The sequence below is a fragment of the Hordeum vulgare genome, chromosome 1H (assembly GCF_904849725.1).
Source record: "Hordeum vulgare subsp. vulgare chromosome 1H, MorexV3_pseudomolecules_assembly, whole genome shotgun sequence".
In the NCBI taxonomy this organism is placed as follows: domain Eukaryota; kingdom Viridiplantae; phylum Streptophyta; class Magnoliopsida; order Poales; family Poaceae; genus Hordeum; species Hordeum vulgare.
In genome coordinates, this window is record NC_058518.1 from 365,929,571 (window position 1) to 365,944,987 (window position 15,417).

Sequence of the window (15,417 nt, forward strand, 5' to 3'; positions counted from 1 at the left end):
GAATACTTTGTGTGTATCAAACGCCGCAACGTAACTGGGTGACTATAAAGATGCTCTACAGGTATCTCCGAAGGTGTTCGTTGAGTTAGTATGGATCGAGACTGGGATTTGTCACTCCGTGTGACGGAGAGGTATCTCGGGGCCCACTCGGTAATACAACATCACACACAAGGCTTGCAAGCAATGTGACTTAGTGTAAGTTACGGGATCTTGTATTACGGAACGAGTAAAGAGACTTGCCGGTAAACGAGATTGAAATAGGTATGCGGATACTGACAATCGAATCTCGGGCAAGTAACATACTGAAGGACAAAGGGAATGACATACGGGATTATATGAATCCTTGGCACTGAGGTTCAAAACGATAAGATCTTCGTAGAATATGTAGGATCCAATATGGGCATCCAGGTCCCGCTATTGGATATTGACCGAGGAGTCTCTAGGGTCATGTCTACATAGTTCTCGAACCCGCAGGGTCTGCACACTTAAGGTTCGACGTTGTTTTATGCGTATTTGAGTTATATGGTTGGTTACCGAATGTTGTTCGGAGTCCCGGATGAGATCACGGACGTCACGAGGGTTTCCGAAATGGTCCGGAAACGAAGATTGATATATAGGATGACCTCATTTGATTACCGGAAGGTTTTCAGAGTTACCGGGAAAGTACCAGCCCTTAGTGGGCTGGTGGGACAGCCCAAGAAGTCCCTATGCGCCATAGGAAGAAAATCAAAGAGAAAAGAAAAAAAAGAGGAGGTGGCAAAAGGGGGAAGGACTCCTCCTTCCAAACCTAGTTGGACTCGGTTTGGAAGGGGAGGGTTGCCCCCCTTGGCTCGGCCGAACCCCTTGGGGGTCCTTGGACCCCAAGGCAAGTCTCCCCCTCTTCCCCCTATATATACGGAGGTTTTAGGGCTGATTTGAGACACTTTTGCCACGGCAGCCCGACCACATATCTCCACGGTTTTACCTCTAGATCGCGTTTCTGCAGAGCTCGGGCGGAGCCCTGCTGAGATAAGATCACCACCAACCTCCGGAGCGCCGTCACGCTGCCGGAGAACTCATCTATCTCTCCGTCTCTCTTGCTGGATCAAGAAGGCCGAGATCATCGTCGAGCTGTACGTGTGCTGAACGCGGAGGTGTCGTCCGTTCGGCACTAGACCGTGGGACTGATCGCGGGACGGTTCGCGGGGCGGATCGAGGGACGTGAGGACGTTCCACTACATCAACCACGTTCACTAACGCTTCTGCTGTGCGGTCTACAAGGGTACGTAGACCGAACATCCCCTCTCGTAGATGGACATCACCATGATAGGTCTTCGTGCGCGTAGGAATTTTTTTGTTTCCCATACGACGTTCCCCAACAGTGGCAGAGTGGCAAGCAGTACACTCCCCAAGTGGTTAACATCTGAACCAAGATGAAAGGTGAAGAAAACATGGTGAAGAAAAAGGGAGTACCGATGTTAACAACCATTGCACTTGATGCAGGTGAACATATACAATTTCTTCTCTCCACTCCCACATATCTCACACCTTGCTGCAGGGCAACTAAAGGAACTGCGCCCAATATCATGCCCTAACCAACGCTCGGGACGAGACGGCGAAATCCGTCCCTCCCGACGACCGATTCCACATGAGACTATGTGGAATCACCAACAAGCACATGCATGGATCCATTCCAGGGGATGAGGAATGAGGTGGAGGAGAACCTCGAGTTGGGATGCCACTAGGCTGCCGATGGTGGGGCGCGGCGGGTGGCGGTGCATCTGCTCCACGACGGTGACGGGGCGAGAGAGGAGGCATGGCGTTGGTGGGGCGCGACCGGTGGCAGGGCGTCCGCTCCCCCGTGGTGACGGGGAGGGAGAGGAGGCCCGGTGTTGGTGGGGCGCGACCGATGGCAGGGGCGGTTTGTGGCGGAGTGTGAGGCGAGACGGCGGCAGCCAACTTTTGTATTTGTCTAAAAAAACAGACAATTTCCTTTTTTTTATTTCATTTTTTCCTATTCTGCTTATTTTCTTATTTTCTTTTTTTGAAAATCAAAACGAAGAAACGTTGAATTTCTCAACCATTTTTTGAACAGATGAACGTTTTTTAAAGAAAAATTGAAAATGCGAACAACTTTTTAAAGTATGAACATTTTTTGAATCTTAAGAACAAAATTTAAAACAAAGGATAATTTTAAAGTCTCTTGAACAAATTTGCGACTCGGAACAAAATTTTAAAGCATGAATATTTTTTGAATCTTAAGAACGAAATTTCGTAACGGAAAACAATTTTGAAAACCCCGAACACATTTGGAAGCGTGAACATTTTTATTAAAGCACAAACATTTTTTGAATCTTGAGAACAAATTTTAAAACAAAGAATAATTTCAAAAAATCATGAACAAATTTGGGACCGGGAACAAAATTTTAAAGCATGAATATTTTTTGAATCTGAAGGAATTTTTTTGAAATGAAAACAATTTTGAAAATCCCGAACAAAATTGGAAGCGTGGACAATTTTTTGAAAGCACGACATTCTTTGAATCTTAAGAACAATTTTAGTAAATGAGAAAAAAATCCTGAAGAAATTTATAAACGTGAACAATTTTTGAAAGTTAAAACTTTTTTGATTTCTGAGAACAAAAGAAGAACATTTTTGGAAGATCCAGAACATTTTTTTGAAAATCCAGAACAATTTTCTAAAATCATTTTTCTAATTTGATTTATTTTTACAATCCCGTACATTTTCTGAAAATCCAGAATTTCTTTTTAAAAAAGAAGAACATTTTCTGAATTTGTTTTGTAAACCTAAAACATTTTTTGAAAATTCATTTTTTTTCGGAAAAGCAAAATTATATTTCCAATTTGAACAACACTTTTTGAAAATCCCAAACATTCTTTGAAAAATCCAGAAGTTTTTTTGAAAATACAAAGCATTTTTTGAAAATTCAGAACATTTTTTAAACCTAAACAGAAAAAGAAACAAAAAATAATAAAGAAAAAATAAAGTGAAAAAAAGAAAACCGGTTCGGAGAAGGTTTCTAAACTGAAAAAACCAGCTGGGAAAGTCTTCCCAAAACCGAGTTCTGTGAAACGCGCTAAACAGGTCGGCCCACTACGTCCATCGCTCACACCACCGCGTGTCCGCGTGCGAAGGTCGACAATTGGACGCCGGCATATAGGATTTTCCCATAGCACGCACCAATAAAGAAACGGTTTGATTGGGCCTAGTGATTGTTGATGGTACGGCCTGTAGCTGGACTATGAGACCGTGTTTGTGCCGCTCGCGGTTTTGCGGCGAATATGGACGGGGTGCCCGGGTGGGCTGTTGGTGACGGCGCTTGTGTTTTCGGCTCGGTCGCTCGCGTTGTAATCCAAATTCCCCTCGAGCGAGGCGAAGCCGCCGCCGCAGCCGCCGCCTCCTCCTCCTCCTCCAGCCCCAGTTGCCTCTCTGACCTGATCCACCGCGCCGCCGCCAACCCTAGCTGCCGCCTTGACCTGTCCGCCCCGCATACCCCGCGATCTCCTCTGAACTCCTCTAGGTCTAGGGCATAAACTCCTCCGGCGCCGCCTGCCCCTGTTCCGAATCAATGGGCCGGTCAAACGGCGACGGCCAACACATTGCCAGGTACAATCTCAGTCCCAGCCACCCCGACCGAGCCCCAGCCAGAGAGATACACGTCCTTCTCATTCGGTTGAAAGCGGAAAGAACCCTCACAGTTATCTTTATCATGATCTCTCCGCTAGTGAACCTCTAGTGACACCAAAACCAGGACTGCAGAATGACCATTCTGACTCTGGAATACATTTTTTTACAGTTTGCAACTTTGCATAATGAGTTTGGGGCATATTTGCAATATTTTTGTTGTATTGAATATACACAAACTTCTTTAATATTTGATGGTCCACTGTTTTCCTTTTTTTGATGTGGATCTGAGAAGTGGAAATAACATTCATGTTATTTGTAACCTTTTTGATATAGGCTGTGTCGGAATCGGGGCTCCGCAGACCCAGAAAGGTTCGAACTCTGGGGTGCACTCGTCCTCCTACCCTGTTCTACCCCGCCCCACGAGAGTCTTAGGGTGGCCTTAGGGAGCGTCCTCGCAACGAACGCCCTCACGTGGCCCTTGGCGACGGTCCTTAGATGCCCACCTCGCAGGGCGAAGGCTCTCGAGAGGGCCTTCCTTGTCGGGCTCGCCGATGGGCCGAACCAGGCCTGCCCAGCCGCTCGCGCCTGGGGCCGCAGGCCGACAGGTTTGGTTACCCCCGGTCCCAGAGGCCCGACAGTAGCCCCTGGGCCCACGTTGTGCACGGCTCCTCCCGGTGACGGGGAAGGGGGGGGGGGGGGCAAAGCGACGCGGGCCCAATCGCTTGCGGGCCAGGCTTGACGCGTCGTGGAACTCTTCCTTTCCGCAACGCTCCGAGAACCGCTCCGAGTGAGTTGATGTAAAGCTTGCGGGCAACGTCTGCCATCATTGTTCTCTTGACCAGCGCCACCCACTTGCGCCATCCTTCTCATGTAAGATTGCCCCTGGGCCCGCGGCGCATGCGCGGCAGCTCATCGGAGGAACGAGGAGGCGCGAGCCCCCGCTGTCCGTGGGCCAGGCTTGGCACGTGTCGCTCAACAGGGCCTGCGTCGCCTACACCTCCCGCGGAACCTTGGGCACTATGGCTGTGCCTACAAAACCACCACGCCCAAGGGGTGGAACTGCAACCACACAGCTTCCCCGTCTGCCTTCTTCCCACGCTTCTTTGTCATCCTTGCACAAACACAACCTTCTTCCCTTAGCTTCATGGCAACCAGTAGGGATACCACAAGCGCCGAAGCGTGGGCGGGGCCTTCGGTGCCGCCGCCGTCCCCCGGGGGCAACGAGGACCGCCCCCCAAGGCCACCCCCAGTGCCAACGCACTGGGCCGCCAGCGACGAGTAAGTGCGTCGTCGTTATCGCTTTCCCTTGCAGATCCTCCTAATCTGATGAATCTGATCACCGAGCTTTCCAGGGCGCCCGCACCCAAGAGGCATAGGGATGCCCCGTCGGGGGCGCCCCCTCGCGCGCCACCTGTTGGTGAGGCCTCTTCCTTCGCACTTGGCCTAGCAGGGCACGGGGGTCCGCGGTCCCTTCTGGGGCAACTGCGGAGCCCCGGGAGCGCGCGGCCGACGTTGTTGCGTTCACCCTTCGGAGCCCTGGGCGCGGGGCGGACCTGGCCCTCAGGGAGGCCGCCATCATCGAGCGGGAGGCGATCGTGGCCCTCCGCGAGCGGGAGTCCGCCCGGACCGCCCGCGACCAAGAGGTGGAGCACGAGCGCCTCGAGGCCTTGGAAGGGCGCGTTCTCGCCGATGAGGCCACCCTCGTAGCGGCGCGCGAGGAGGCCCTTGCCGATGCAGACACGAAGGTGACTCGAGAGCGGGCGGCCGCCCTGGAGGAGTACCATGACGAGCTCACCCGTCGGGAAGCCTTCCTCCAGCTCAAGTACGACGTGCTCTAAGAGGAGGTGAGCGTGCTCATGGCCCATCTAGAGGGTGCTCAAGCTGCCCTGGGGGCCGCCTTCAGGAGCGAGGGGGAGGCCAAGGAGGAGTTGATGTTGCTCCTGGCCCAGGTTGATGAAGCCGTCGACGCTGCTCAGGCGGCTAAGGATGACGCGGCGCACGCGGCGTATGGAGGCGCAGTGCGCCCAACAGTCCCTGGAGTTGGCCCGACGCACAGGCGGCACGCTCCACCGCTTCGTTAGGGATGCCCCCGCACTGCCGCGAGCGCATGGCCACAGAGGCTACCCTGACTTCCTCCTCAAGGTGGTGGAGGCGCTGGAGTCGGGTTTCTCCAAGGTGGAGGAAGACATCGAGTCCAGCGCGCGACTTCCTGGGCAACGCGTTGACGCGCGTCTTCTCCAACTTGCGTCGCCACAACCCTGCGTTCGACCTTTCCCGCGCGATGGAGCCGGTGCCCGCGGAGCTCCGGAGCCCCCTCAGGGACGAGGTGCGCGAGCATGTGGAGTCCCTGGTCGGGCGATTCGCCTAGGCGCTGCCTTCCGAGGAGGGCGGCAGCCTTGACGCCGCAACTTCCGAGGGCCAGGACGAGGACGGCGCCTCCTCTCCTTGAGCTTTCCCAACCTTTTCCTGTTGCACCAAAGAACCCTTGGCCCGGGGGGGGGGGGGGCGTCAGACATTTTGTAACTTACTTTTGCCTTGAGTAGTGGTTGCTCGTTATGCTTGCGGTGCCTTCATTTCTTCTGCGAGGTCTTCTGTTTTTCCCATGCACCTCCTGTGCTCTGGCTGTTGAGGGCCCACAACGCGCGGCCCCTGAGGCCCCATTCCTGACGTGCGTTCGGGCCGCGGGCCGGTAGCCCCCGAGCGCTTTTAGTGTCTGCCCCCGCCTAGTTGGGCGGTTGCCTCGCATCGTGCCTTGCTCTATGGGGACTCGCCGCGAGGCTCCCTGCTCCAGATTTCGCGTGCCCGTTAGCTTGCGCTTGGGTCCCGCACGAGGGGCCCACCGCCGGAGGCCTTTGTGAGGCGGCCGAAGGCCCTGGTAAGATGCAGCGCGCGGAAGCGAGCTCACGGGCCATGGCCCGTGCCTCGGAGCCGGCCAACCTCGAGCGTCGTCCAGCCTCACGTTCCCTTGGCCATCCTCCCCCGCGAAGCCCCGGGGGCAGCCCCTCGACGCGGCCCCGCGGACGCGCCGCGAAGCCCCCGACAACGGTTGTTTGTGTGGCCTCACGAGGCTGATACCCTCGCGAGGGCTCCATCTAAGTCGCCTGGCGGCGGTGCTTCGGGAACTCGGCCTTCCCTCTTTCGCTTCGCCTTCTTTTTCCTGCAATGCAACATGCTGGCTCTGTGGGGGCATGTAGAAGGGGTTATCTCCTTCACGCCCAAAACTGATTCGAACACTATTTTGGGCCGAAAGTAAACTTCCCCTTGGCACTCCCTGCCGAGCTTGCACCTCCATGGTCGCTCCGATGCCTCGTGGCGTTAGGGCCCAGCCCCCGAGCGTGGATGTGAGGGCTCTTGAGGCACGGTGCTCAGGGGCTTGCCTTCTTCTCGCGAGCGGCTCGTGCGAGCGGTTGCTGCTTGCGGGGCCTGCCTCGCGAGGCCTCTTGATGGAGGTCCTGTGAGGAAGACGCCTTGTCTCGACGGTGCGCGCTTGCCCGCTTGCATCTGGGCGTTGCGCGAGAAATATAGGCCCCTGGAGTCTTGACGAGGTGACACGCGGGTGAGGTGTGCCCGTGAGCTAGAGCCCAGTTCTCTAGGCTCCCAGCACCGCCAGGGCAGACCCGGGCCAAGACACCATGCTCAGCCCCCGTGAGTGTGAGGCCCATGTAGAGCCAGCGGGCGCATGCCGTAGGGGGAGATCTTTGTCGTCTCTTCCCCAGCACGAAGCATGAGGCTTCCGTTAGGTGCGGGCGTGGTAAGAGCACAGAAATCCAAGGAAACTCCACGAAAACCAGAAGACCAAGACCTTCACCAGAAAACCCGAAGTTAAATTGTTTGCTAGCCCAAAAAGGGGAGGTGCGGCTGCCGTATCCAACACGGGCCAGCTCGGTGAGCTCGTTCACAAGTCGAAGATAGGAAAGAATAAAAGCGGCCGCCGTGTCCAGCACGGGTCAACCTAGAAAGAAACGCGGTTGCCGTTTCCAGCACGGGTCAACCTAAAAGAAGTGTTAGTTGCGGCTCGCGGGGCATCTTCTTCGATCGTTTCCTAGGCGCGATGCAAGGGGCTTCCACTAGGGCATGGGCATAGTTGCGGTTCGACAGTCATTCCGCTAGCACTGAGCATAGGACTTCCACTTGGGTGTGGGAGGAGCCCTTCACCGAGGCCATGACACGGCTCGTCGTGGGCTTCCACATAGAAGACTCTGGGCGTATACAACCCCCACTATTCTTACGTGAGAGTGTCACGGGTAAACCTCCGGGTGTTTGACTCCTCGCTCTCACTCTCCGTCTCTAGGCGAGTGGCGCGGGGTCTGGAGACATGGGCGATCTTGAGGGGCCCCCCACCCTCCGTCCCCAGGCGCGCGGCGTCAGGCCTGGGGACATGGGCGTCTCTGAAGGCCCCCCACCCTTCGTCTCCAGGCGCGCGACGTCCAGCCTGGAGACATGGGCGCCTCTGAAGGGGTCCTCCCCAGAGGGCTCGCCTCTGACACTTCCTTGCGCCTCGGCGTGGGAATGCGTACGCCGACGCAGCGCTCCCGTGGCCCAAGCGTTAGAGCCATCATGTCCCATATGGCCTGAAGAGTCCGGTTGCACGGTGGCGGCTTGACACTAAAGCTTAGGATTAAGACAAATGACACCATCTCAAGTGAAGGTTAATCAAGTCCATTACAAACTCAGTGAACACCCACTTGGGGCGATGCAAAATACTAGGAATTGCTTGATCCGAACAATCCAAATGGTCACCCGACGGCCCAACTATCGCGGGCGCATCAGGTCGCCTGTCGTTACGTACCGCGGGAGCCTACCCCACCGGCGGCGGACAACCGAGTCCTGAGGCTGCTGGCTCCTGAGGCTTCACGAGCCCGCGGGAACCTTGCGCCTCGCGAGGTGTGCGTGACCTACACCCCTTGTAGCTTGTCGATCTCCTGAACGGCGAAATCCCACGGCCTTGGCGCTTAACGCCACTCTCCGGGCGCGCGCCGGGGCGCGCCTCCACGGGTCCCAGGCTCCCCCCTCATCGTACTAGCTATTACCCGGCGGCTCCAGACCGGAGCCCCCGAGCCTGATCTGACGGGGGCGCCTGGCGTGACCCCCTATGCCAGAGGTTAGCGAGCGCCGGCTTGGAGCGTGAGGCCCATGAAACCAGCGCCCGACGCGACACCCCTCTCCCTGGGGGCCCGTGGTCGTGGCGGCAAGGCGGCGCTGTCCTGGTGGCGCATGTCACGGGGGGTACCCGCACAAGTGTCTTTTGGGGCAGACCGCTTCCGCCGTCGCCGCGGGGTTGCCGAAAGTGGTCATCGAGATCGCCCCTTCCCCGTTGTCGCGATCACCTCCGTGTTCGGCGGCGCGGTCTTGGCGCCGAGCGGCGCACTTGCTGTGGGAGGTCCTGACTACCTGGCAATCCTCCGTGTTGTGGGTGTGTACGTTGTGATGGGCGCAAAACATCTCGCCGGCCTCTCCAGGTGTGCCACTGTGAGGGTCCGGCGGTGGTCCGAAGCTGGTCACTGGGACCCGGAGGAGCTAGAGCACAACTTGGGGCGGGACTTGCTCGGGCCCCTCGGGCTGCAGATCGAGCGAACCACCATGCGGCGGCGGGGGCAGCTCGCTGGACGAGCCCACTGCCTTCGGCGCCGGGGGCTGAAGCGGGGCATAGGGCACCAAGGCCCTCCTGGCGACGGTGACGAGTTCGGCGATGTGGTCCTCCCAGGCGTCGGACCCTTCGTCTGTCGGGCGGTGGCGAAGTAGTTCGCTCGCCATGGGCAGCGCGTCTTGCGCGTTCAGGCCCCCCACGTGAACGCAGGCTGAGACAGACGCCGCGGGGGCGCAGCAGGGCGGCCGCCTTGCTGCGCCGGTGGCCACATGAAGCCCTGTTGTCTGCGGGTTACGGGGGCGAAGACGGTGGTGGCCGCGACGCTGGTGGGTCAGTAACATCCGTCCGACACCGAGCGCTCGGGATGCGCACGGCAGGCATCGGCCACGGGGTCAATGAAGCTGGAGACGAAACTGGAGCTCGAGGGCGGCCGCGCACCCCTACCAGGGGCACCAAATGTCGGAATCGGGGCTCTGTAGACCCAGAAAGGTTCGAACTCTGGGGTGCGCTCGCCCTCCTACCCCGTCCTACCTCTCAACTTCACTATGACTCGCCGGCGACTAGATCCGAGGAAAGCAAACAAGAACACGCGTGCAGTTTACCCAGGTTTGGGCCACCTTGCGGTGTAAAACCCTACTCCTGCTTGTCTGGATTGCTTGAGGTGGAAGACGAGTACAAAGGCGGGTTTTTGCCCTAGTGGAGATAACGAGGATCCGGTCCTGCTATAGAGGCCGGGCCTCTCTTTTATACTAGCCTTGGTCCTCTTCCCCCCGAAAACACACCCGGTGGGAAGGATTACCACAACGGCCATTTTGAAAGGGGACAAGACTGCAGTCCGCCCTGACAAAGGTGGTCTTCGCTTGCAAAAGCGTTTCTTCGTGACGTACTGGTGGGCTCGGCGGTGACCTCCGTCCGGCCGAGCCCCTAGCCTTGGTCCTCTTGCACCGATCCGAAAACCTTTGGGAGTCGTTTTAGGAGCCCGCCAGCTGACCCTGCTCCTTTGGCATGAAAGTGGAAAGCTTTCCGGCCCGTGCCCGCTGGCACCGCTCCTGTGCCGCCTGCGCAACCTGCGTCACCCACGCGGGGCGCAGGGCCCGCCCCACGAGAGTCTCAGGGGTGGCCTCAAGGCGCGTCCTCGCGACGAACGCCCTCTCGTGGCCCTTGGCAACGGTCCTCAGATGCCTGCCTAGCGATGGCCTTCCTTGCCGGGCTCGCCGATGGGCCGAACCAGGCCTGCCCAGCCGCGTCGTGCCTGGGGCCGCAGGCCGACGGGCCTGGGTACCCCCGGTCCCTGAGGCCCGACAGGCTGCAAGTTAACAAAGTATGCAACCAAGAAGACGCTAACTATCTACAAACTCAAAAACACTCCAATTATGCCCACAACCAGATGTTGAGCAAAAATGCGGGCAATATGCTTGGATAAAGCTAGGGCCTCATAAGCAAGCACATCGTAAGCTCCCCACCAAAGAAGTACAAAAGAAGAAAATGTAAGAGATTAAAAGATAGGATCAGTAGATGAGATAAAGAATCTAAGATAAACAACTTAAGTGGACTCTTTTTTAATCGGTCTCTGATAGCTAATCAAATCGTTTACCTTGGACCTCTCATATTCATCAGCCACCTACTTATCAAACCTGCTTTGTCATCATCTGGTTCCATGTGCAACATACCTCACTGAACACGTCTAAGCTTGTGGCAATATCTTGCATTCTCTGGCTTACTTTTGAGGTCAAAAGAACTTATTTGTATTCAAGAAGTGGCTGCCCCATACAACTTCACCTCCATTTGGCTGTCACACTAGTGGTCTGGCCTCTCCCCATCAAACACACATGCATTACGATGGCTCCAGTTGCGCCACATAGAGTATGATGAACGGTCTCATTCTTATAACATTTCCCATCACTTGGTCAGCACCATAGGCTAACCATGTCCTGAAATCGTCATTTGTGGGTGAAGTGATATTCTGCATCCAGTGAGGAGATCAGAGAAGGTTTCATCTTGCTGATCACAGAGAGGTCACCGTGCCTTGCTAGCTGGTTAGCAATCCAACACATATTTGCCAGTTCAAAGAAATTTGTATGTGGGACTGCTATGTATAACAGAAAGGCTAAAAATCTGACGTCGGATTTTTACACATGGCAAATCAAACGTTTCTCATGGCAATTTATGTTGGTGCGAGGATGGCAAATTTGGTTTGCAAGCACGGCAAATTCCTGGCAAAAAAATGAACTGGGGCGAATTCGACATGCTCATCAGCTAAACTTGCCATCCTCGGCAAACATAATTTGCCATGAAAAATGTTCGATTTGCCATGCCTAAAAATCTGATGTTCCCTATATATCCGGGTCCATGTATAATGGATGACGTACTATCGAGTAGTCTTTCTGTAATGATTTTATATACGATTTGTTCATAATTCTCTTATAAAAATATCTGTACTCATTTATCAATGGGGTGCTTATATGATTGATTATTCTCTTAAAATTGTTTGAAATCATTTGCAATCCTTTTCAGTTCTAATGATGGCAGTGACGATGAAGTCGATATCGGAGATCCTTATCTTACCGATAGATTTGGAAATTTGACAAGTTGGAGGTTGAGTGACTTGGAGGCAGCGGCGGGTGAAGAAATTAGTGAAAGAGAGGTAGAAGAAAAGAAATATTCCAAAAAGGAAATGCTAAAGCGTGATGCTGACCGTAAGAAACAGTACATGGCATATGCTTTACAGAAATATAACAACGACGAGGATCTTGTTGGGGTTTGTGCTCTTTCCTTATAAATTTGCAACTCTTTATTTTGAGCACATTTCCATGTTTTAATCTGAGAAATATTTTCAGGAGATGCGTTTTGTGTTTGATGAAAGTAAAGATGAAGTTTTCATTATTGAAGGAAACATGAACTTCTATGAACACTTCAACTTTACAGCTAAGCAGGCTGGTTCCACTGTTCTATTTTTTGCTGAAGTGATCCCAGACGAAGGAGAACTGTGTGATGTTCTTTGCTGCAAGCCTTTGGATTCTGATGACAATGGTATGCTTTCTTAATTGTACGTGACTACTAGTCATATAGTAGTGCTATATAACGGGTTGCATGAAATATGCTGTTTTGCATTTACTAATATGTTAGGAACTCTTATTTGCGGTGTGTTTGGTTCATCAGCTAGCCTTGCTTAGCTAGGGTAGATTTTCCTAGCCGGTCTGAGCAAGAGCTCGTAAGAGCAAATCTGGCTGTTTGGTTGCAACATGCAGTACACGGATAACATCACGTGAAAACAACTCAAATGGAAGCGGTGCATCCTGGACCACGACTCATGGACGAGGGAGTTATGTTATGGGTGTACAGGAAGTGGGATTGATCTTTTTGCGCCTTTTGGTTTGCCCGCATGAGCCAGCCAAATTGACTCTCCCCCGTGAGCGAGGTTTTGGAAGCGGTTACAGGCTTAATTGCCATCAAAAGCTAGATTTTCCGTCCAAACGAACCGACTAACCTTGCCCAGCAAGGCTAGTTTAATTTTTGACTTAAATCCAGACGCACCGTTGATGAATTGCTTTCCCTCTAGTTTGCATAGTCAATCTATTTATATGTACTTGCCGTGCTTGGATTGGATTTGTTAATCTTAAAAATATAAAGCCATACAAAGTGACTTCTTAAGTAGTAGTATTACTATAATAATTCGATTAATATGAATAGATGAGCAAGTTTTTGTGTGTAAATTTACTACTGCTGTCTGATGTTTTGTCATGTGGGGATTAACATACAGCAGGTGTGGCGTAGATGGTTAGGTCTCCTAGATCTGTCACCTTACCAGTTGTTGTTTCATATCTAGTCAGGATTTGTCTCTGATTGGTACTCTACTTGATTTGTTCATAGGCAAGAGTCTTACATAACATTGAATCCCTGTGCGTGTAAAAAAAAAATAGATACAGTTATATTTGTATTCAAGTAGAGTCTTGCCTTAAGCCATCCTTCACATGAGGAGGCAATCACCATGGTTTGAGTCTGTTATCTTCCTGGTTCTGTTTGCCGGTGATGACACTTCCGCTAGGGTCTGGTCGGTCCTCAAGCTCCTACATACGGATGTACATAGACATATTTTAGAGTATAGATTCACTCATTTTGCTCCGTACGTAGTCTTCTAGTGTAATCTCTAAAAGGTCTTATATTTTGGAACGGAGGGAGTAGATGCCAATATGCCTTCTGATGATTAAATCTCTGGTGTCCAATCTTTCCATAATCAAAGCCAGGCAAAAACCTTATGCTTGGGCAAGCACTTGCTCTTCCAAATCTTGGGGAAAATGGGGTCTGCTTGAAGACCATCGAACATAAATATATAGAAGTTAGCTGAAGGACTTGGCAAACTAACCCTGAGCCCTGTAGCCTTAGCGAAATCCTCCAAGGTATTCATGAGAATCTGCATCCGACCAGATGAACCATTCATGATAACCATGGTATTCTCTGCATATTGAACTATAGAAAAATCAATGGCCAGGGATCTCAAGAGGAGCAGAGAGACAGCCACTCCTAAAATGATCATTTATCATAGATTTTTTTTTATTCGTTGGAAGCATGTATTTTGTTTCTCTACTCCCTTCACCAGCTAGTGAAACGGGCTAAATCAGGATTCCAGTTCTAGTTAACATTCTGGTAATAGTAGAGAACAAGAGTTATATCCTGTTATTCTTGTTAACATTCTGGTAATACCATGAATGAATACCATGTATATGTGTGTGTTCTCTTACTTTTAGGAAATAATAATATGCATTGGGAATTCTAGGATTTTACAATTCGAAAACCTAAGCATCCACCATACATTATATGAAAAATGCTATGCATTTAGCGAGATAAACAAGAGCAGTCAGTCTATTTTCTCTGGCTATTCTCATTTCAACTCGCTGCCCAGTTGTGTAGTCATGCCGTCTATCTTCACACGGTAGTTATGATGTTGTAGATAATTTTTTTTGTAGCATATTACTAAGTTAGAACTTAATACTCCCTCCGTCCTAAAATTATTGTCTAAATATAGATGTATCTAGTCAAGTTTTAGTGTTAGATACATCCATATCTACACAAATCTTAGACAAGAATTTTAGGACGGAGGTAGTATTTTATTAAGATTTCTATGCTTTAAATGATTCTCTCTCTTGTTAGGATATTGAAAAATTAGTTCAATATTTTTGTTTTTGAAGGACATTGCTTTGGTTGTAAGAATCAAGGTTCTGTGGACTTGAGGCATCCAGCTGGCGAAAGTTTGTATGTTGGAGGTCATGTGGATTGCGAGTTCCCATTTATGTGGGATAGTATCAGTGAGGTACTGTAAATCAAGTGACATCTTTTTTTTCCTGCTGTTTTCTTGCTACAGTTTTTCTATATACTGCATATATTTGGTTCTATATGTAGGAGATGTATAATACGTCTACGCATTTGATTGTATTTCACATTTTCAGGATGACTCTGATTGAGAGGGAGGATGTCCTAGATGGCCATAAAGAATGTCTGATGGGCTGTTGGTCTTCAATTATTCCCATTTTAACGTCCATGTGATGCTACTTATATTTTGAAAGGGCGTGTATAGTACCTTACACTAGCTATATAATTATACTTTCATAAAGCACAAACGTTCTCCCAAGCGTGACTGGGCCGCACACCGTCCGATTTGTCTGAGGCAGCAGATGCAACCATTCATAGACTCTTTCTCTTGTCTTGTGGTGGTATTCTGTGAACTTTTAGCATGTCTTGCGTCAAAATTTGGAACCAATAACTAGCAATTGTTTTTAAGGTGCCTGCTACGGATCAATTGACTAATTTCCCTGAGAAATCTGTCGGGTCCTGGGCCATCAGATTTGGTGCCTGTCACTCATTGGATCTGGTCAATGGAATCTTGCGGGGTCGTCCCCCTCCTCATCGTAGTCGTAGCGGGAGCAACCAAAGCGCGTCGGGAGCAACCAAAGCGCGTCGCAGTTGGAAGCAACGCCGTCCCATGTTGCAGTAGGAGCCGCACCATCTCGCCACAACGCAACTATGCTCCATCGTCGAAGACGCTTCACTGCAGCGTTGTCGCTGGCATGGCCGTGCTCCATCGATGCTCCATCGCAGCAACCGAGGACCGTCGGTGATGTTTCACTATAGTGCGTAGTCGGCACGGCGGGTTCCATCGCAGCACCCGGGCCGTTGACGAAGCTTCCCTACAACGCGGCCACTGACGC

General features: G+C 52.0%; 1 protein-coding gene across 2 annotated transcripts; it reads left to right on the plus strand.

Moving 5' to 3' along the window:
• The first annotated feature begins 3,279 nt into the window (after positions 1-3,279).
• LOC123437475 lies at positions 3,280-14,910 on the plus strand. Of its 2 annotated transcripts, XM_045115712.1 has the most exons (6): positions 3,280-3,606; positions 3,961-3,996; positions 11,729-11,972; positions 12,052-12,244; positions 14,401-14,522; positions 14,659-14,910. In XM_045115712.1, the coding sequence occupies exons 1-6, from the start codon at positions 3,569-3,571 to the stop codon at positions 14,671-14,673; spliced, it is 648 nt and encodes a 215-aa protein (XP_044971647.1). In that variant the 5' UTR covers positions 3,280-3,568; the 3' UTR covers positions 14,674-14,910. The 2 variants fall into 2 exon arrangements, with proteins under 2 accessions (XP_044971647.1, XP_044971648.1); XM_045115713.1 differs by lacking the exon at positions 3,961-3,996.
• The last annotated feature ends 507 nt before the right edge of the window (positions 14,911-15,417 follow it).

Excerpts from the sequence above, each read along its gene's own strand:
- LOC123437475 (XM_045115712.1), top strand. The coding sequence starts at position 3,569 with ATGGGCCGGTCAAACGGCGACGGCCAACACATTGCCAG. Across the intron at positions 3,607-3,960 it reads GACGGCCAACACATTGCCAG|GCTGTGTCGGAATCGGGGCT; the intron begins GTACAATCTCAG and ends TTTTTGATATAG. Across the intron at positions 3,997-11,728 it reads GGCTCCGCAGACCCAGAAAG|TTCTAATGATGGCAGTGACG; the intron begins GTTCGAACTCTG and ends AATCCTTTTCAG.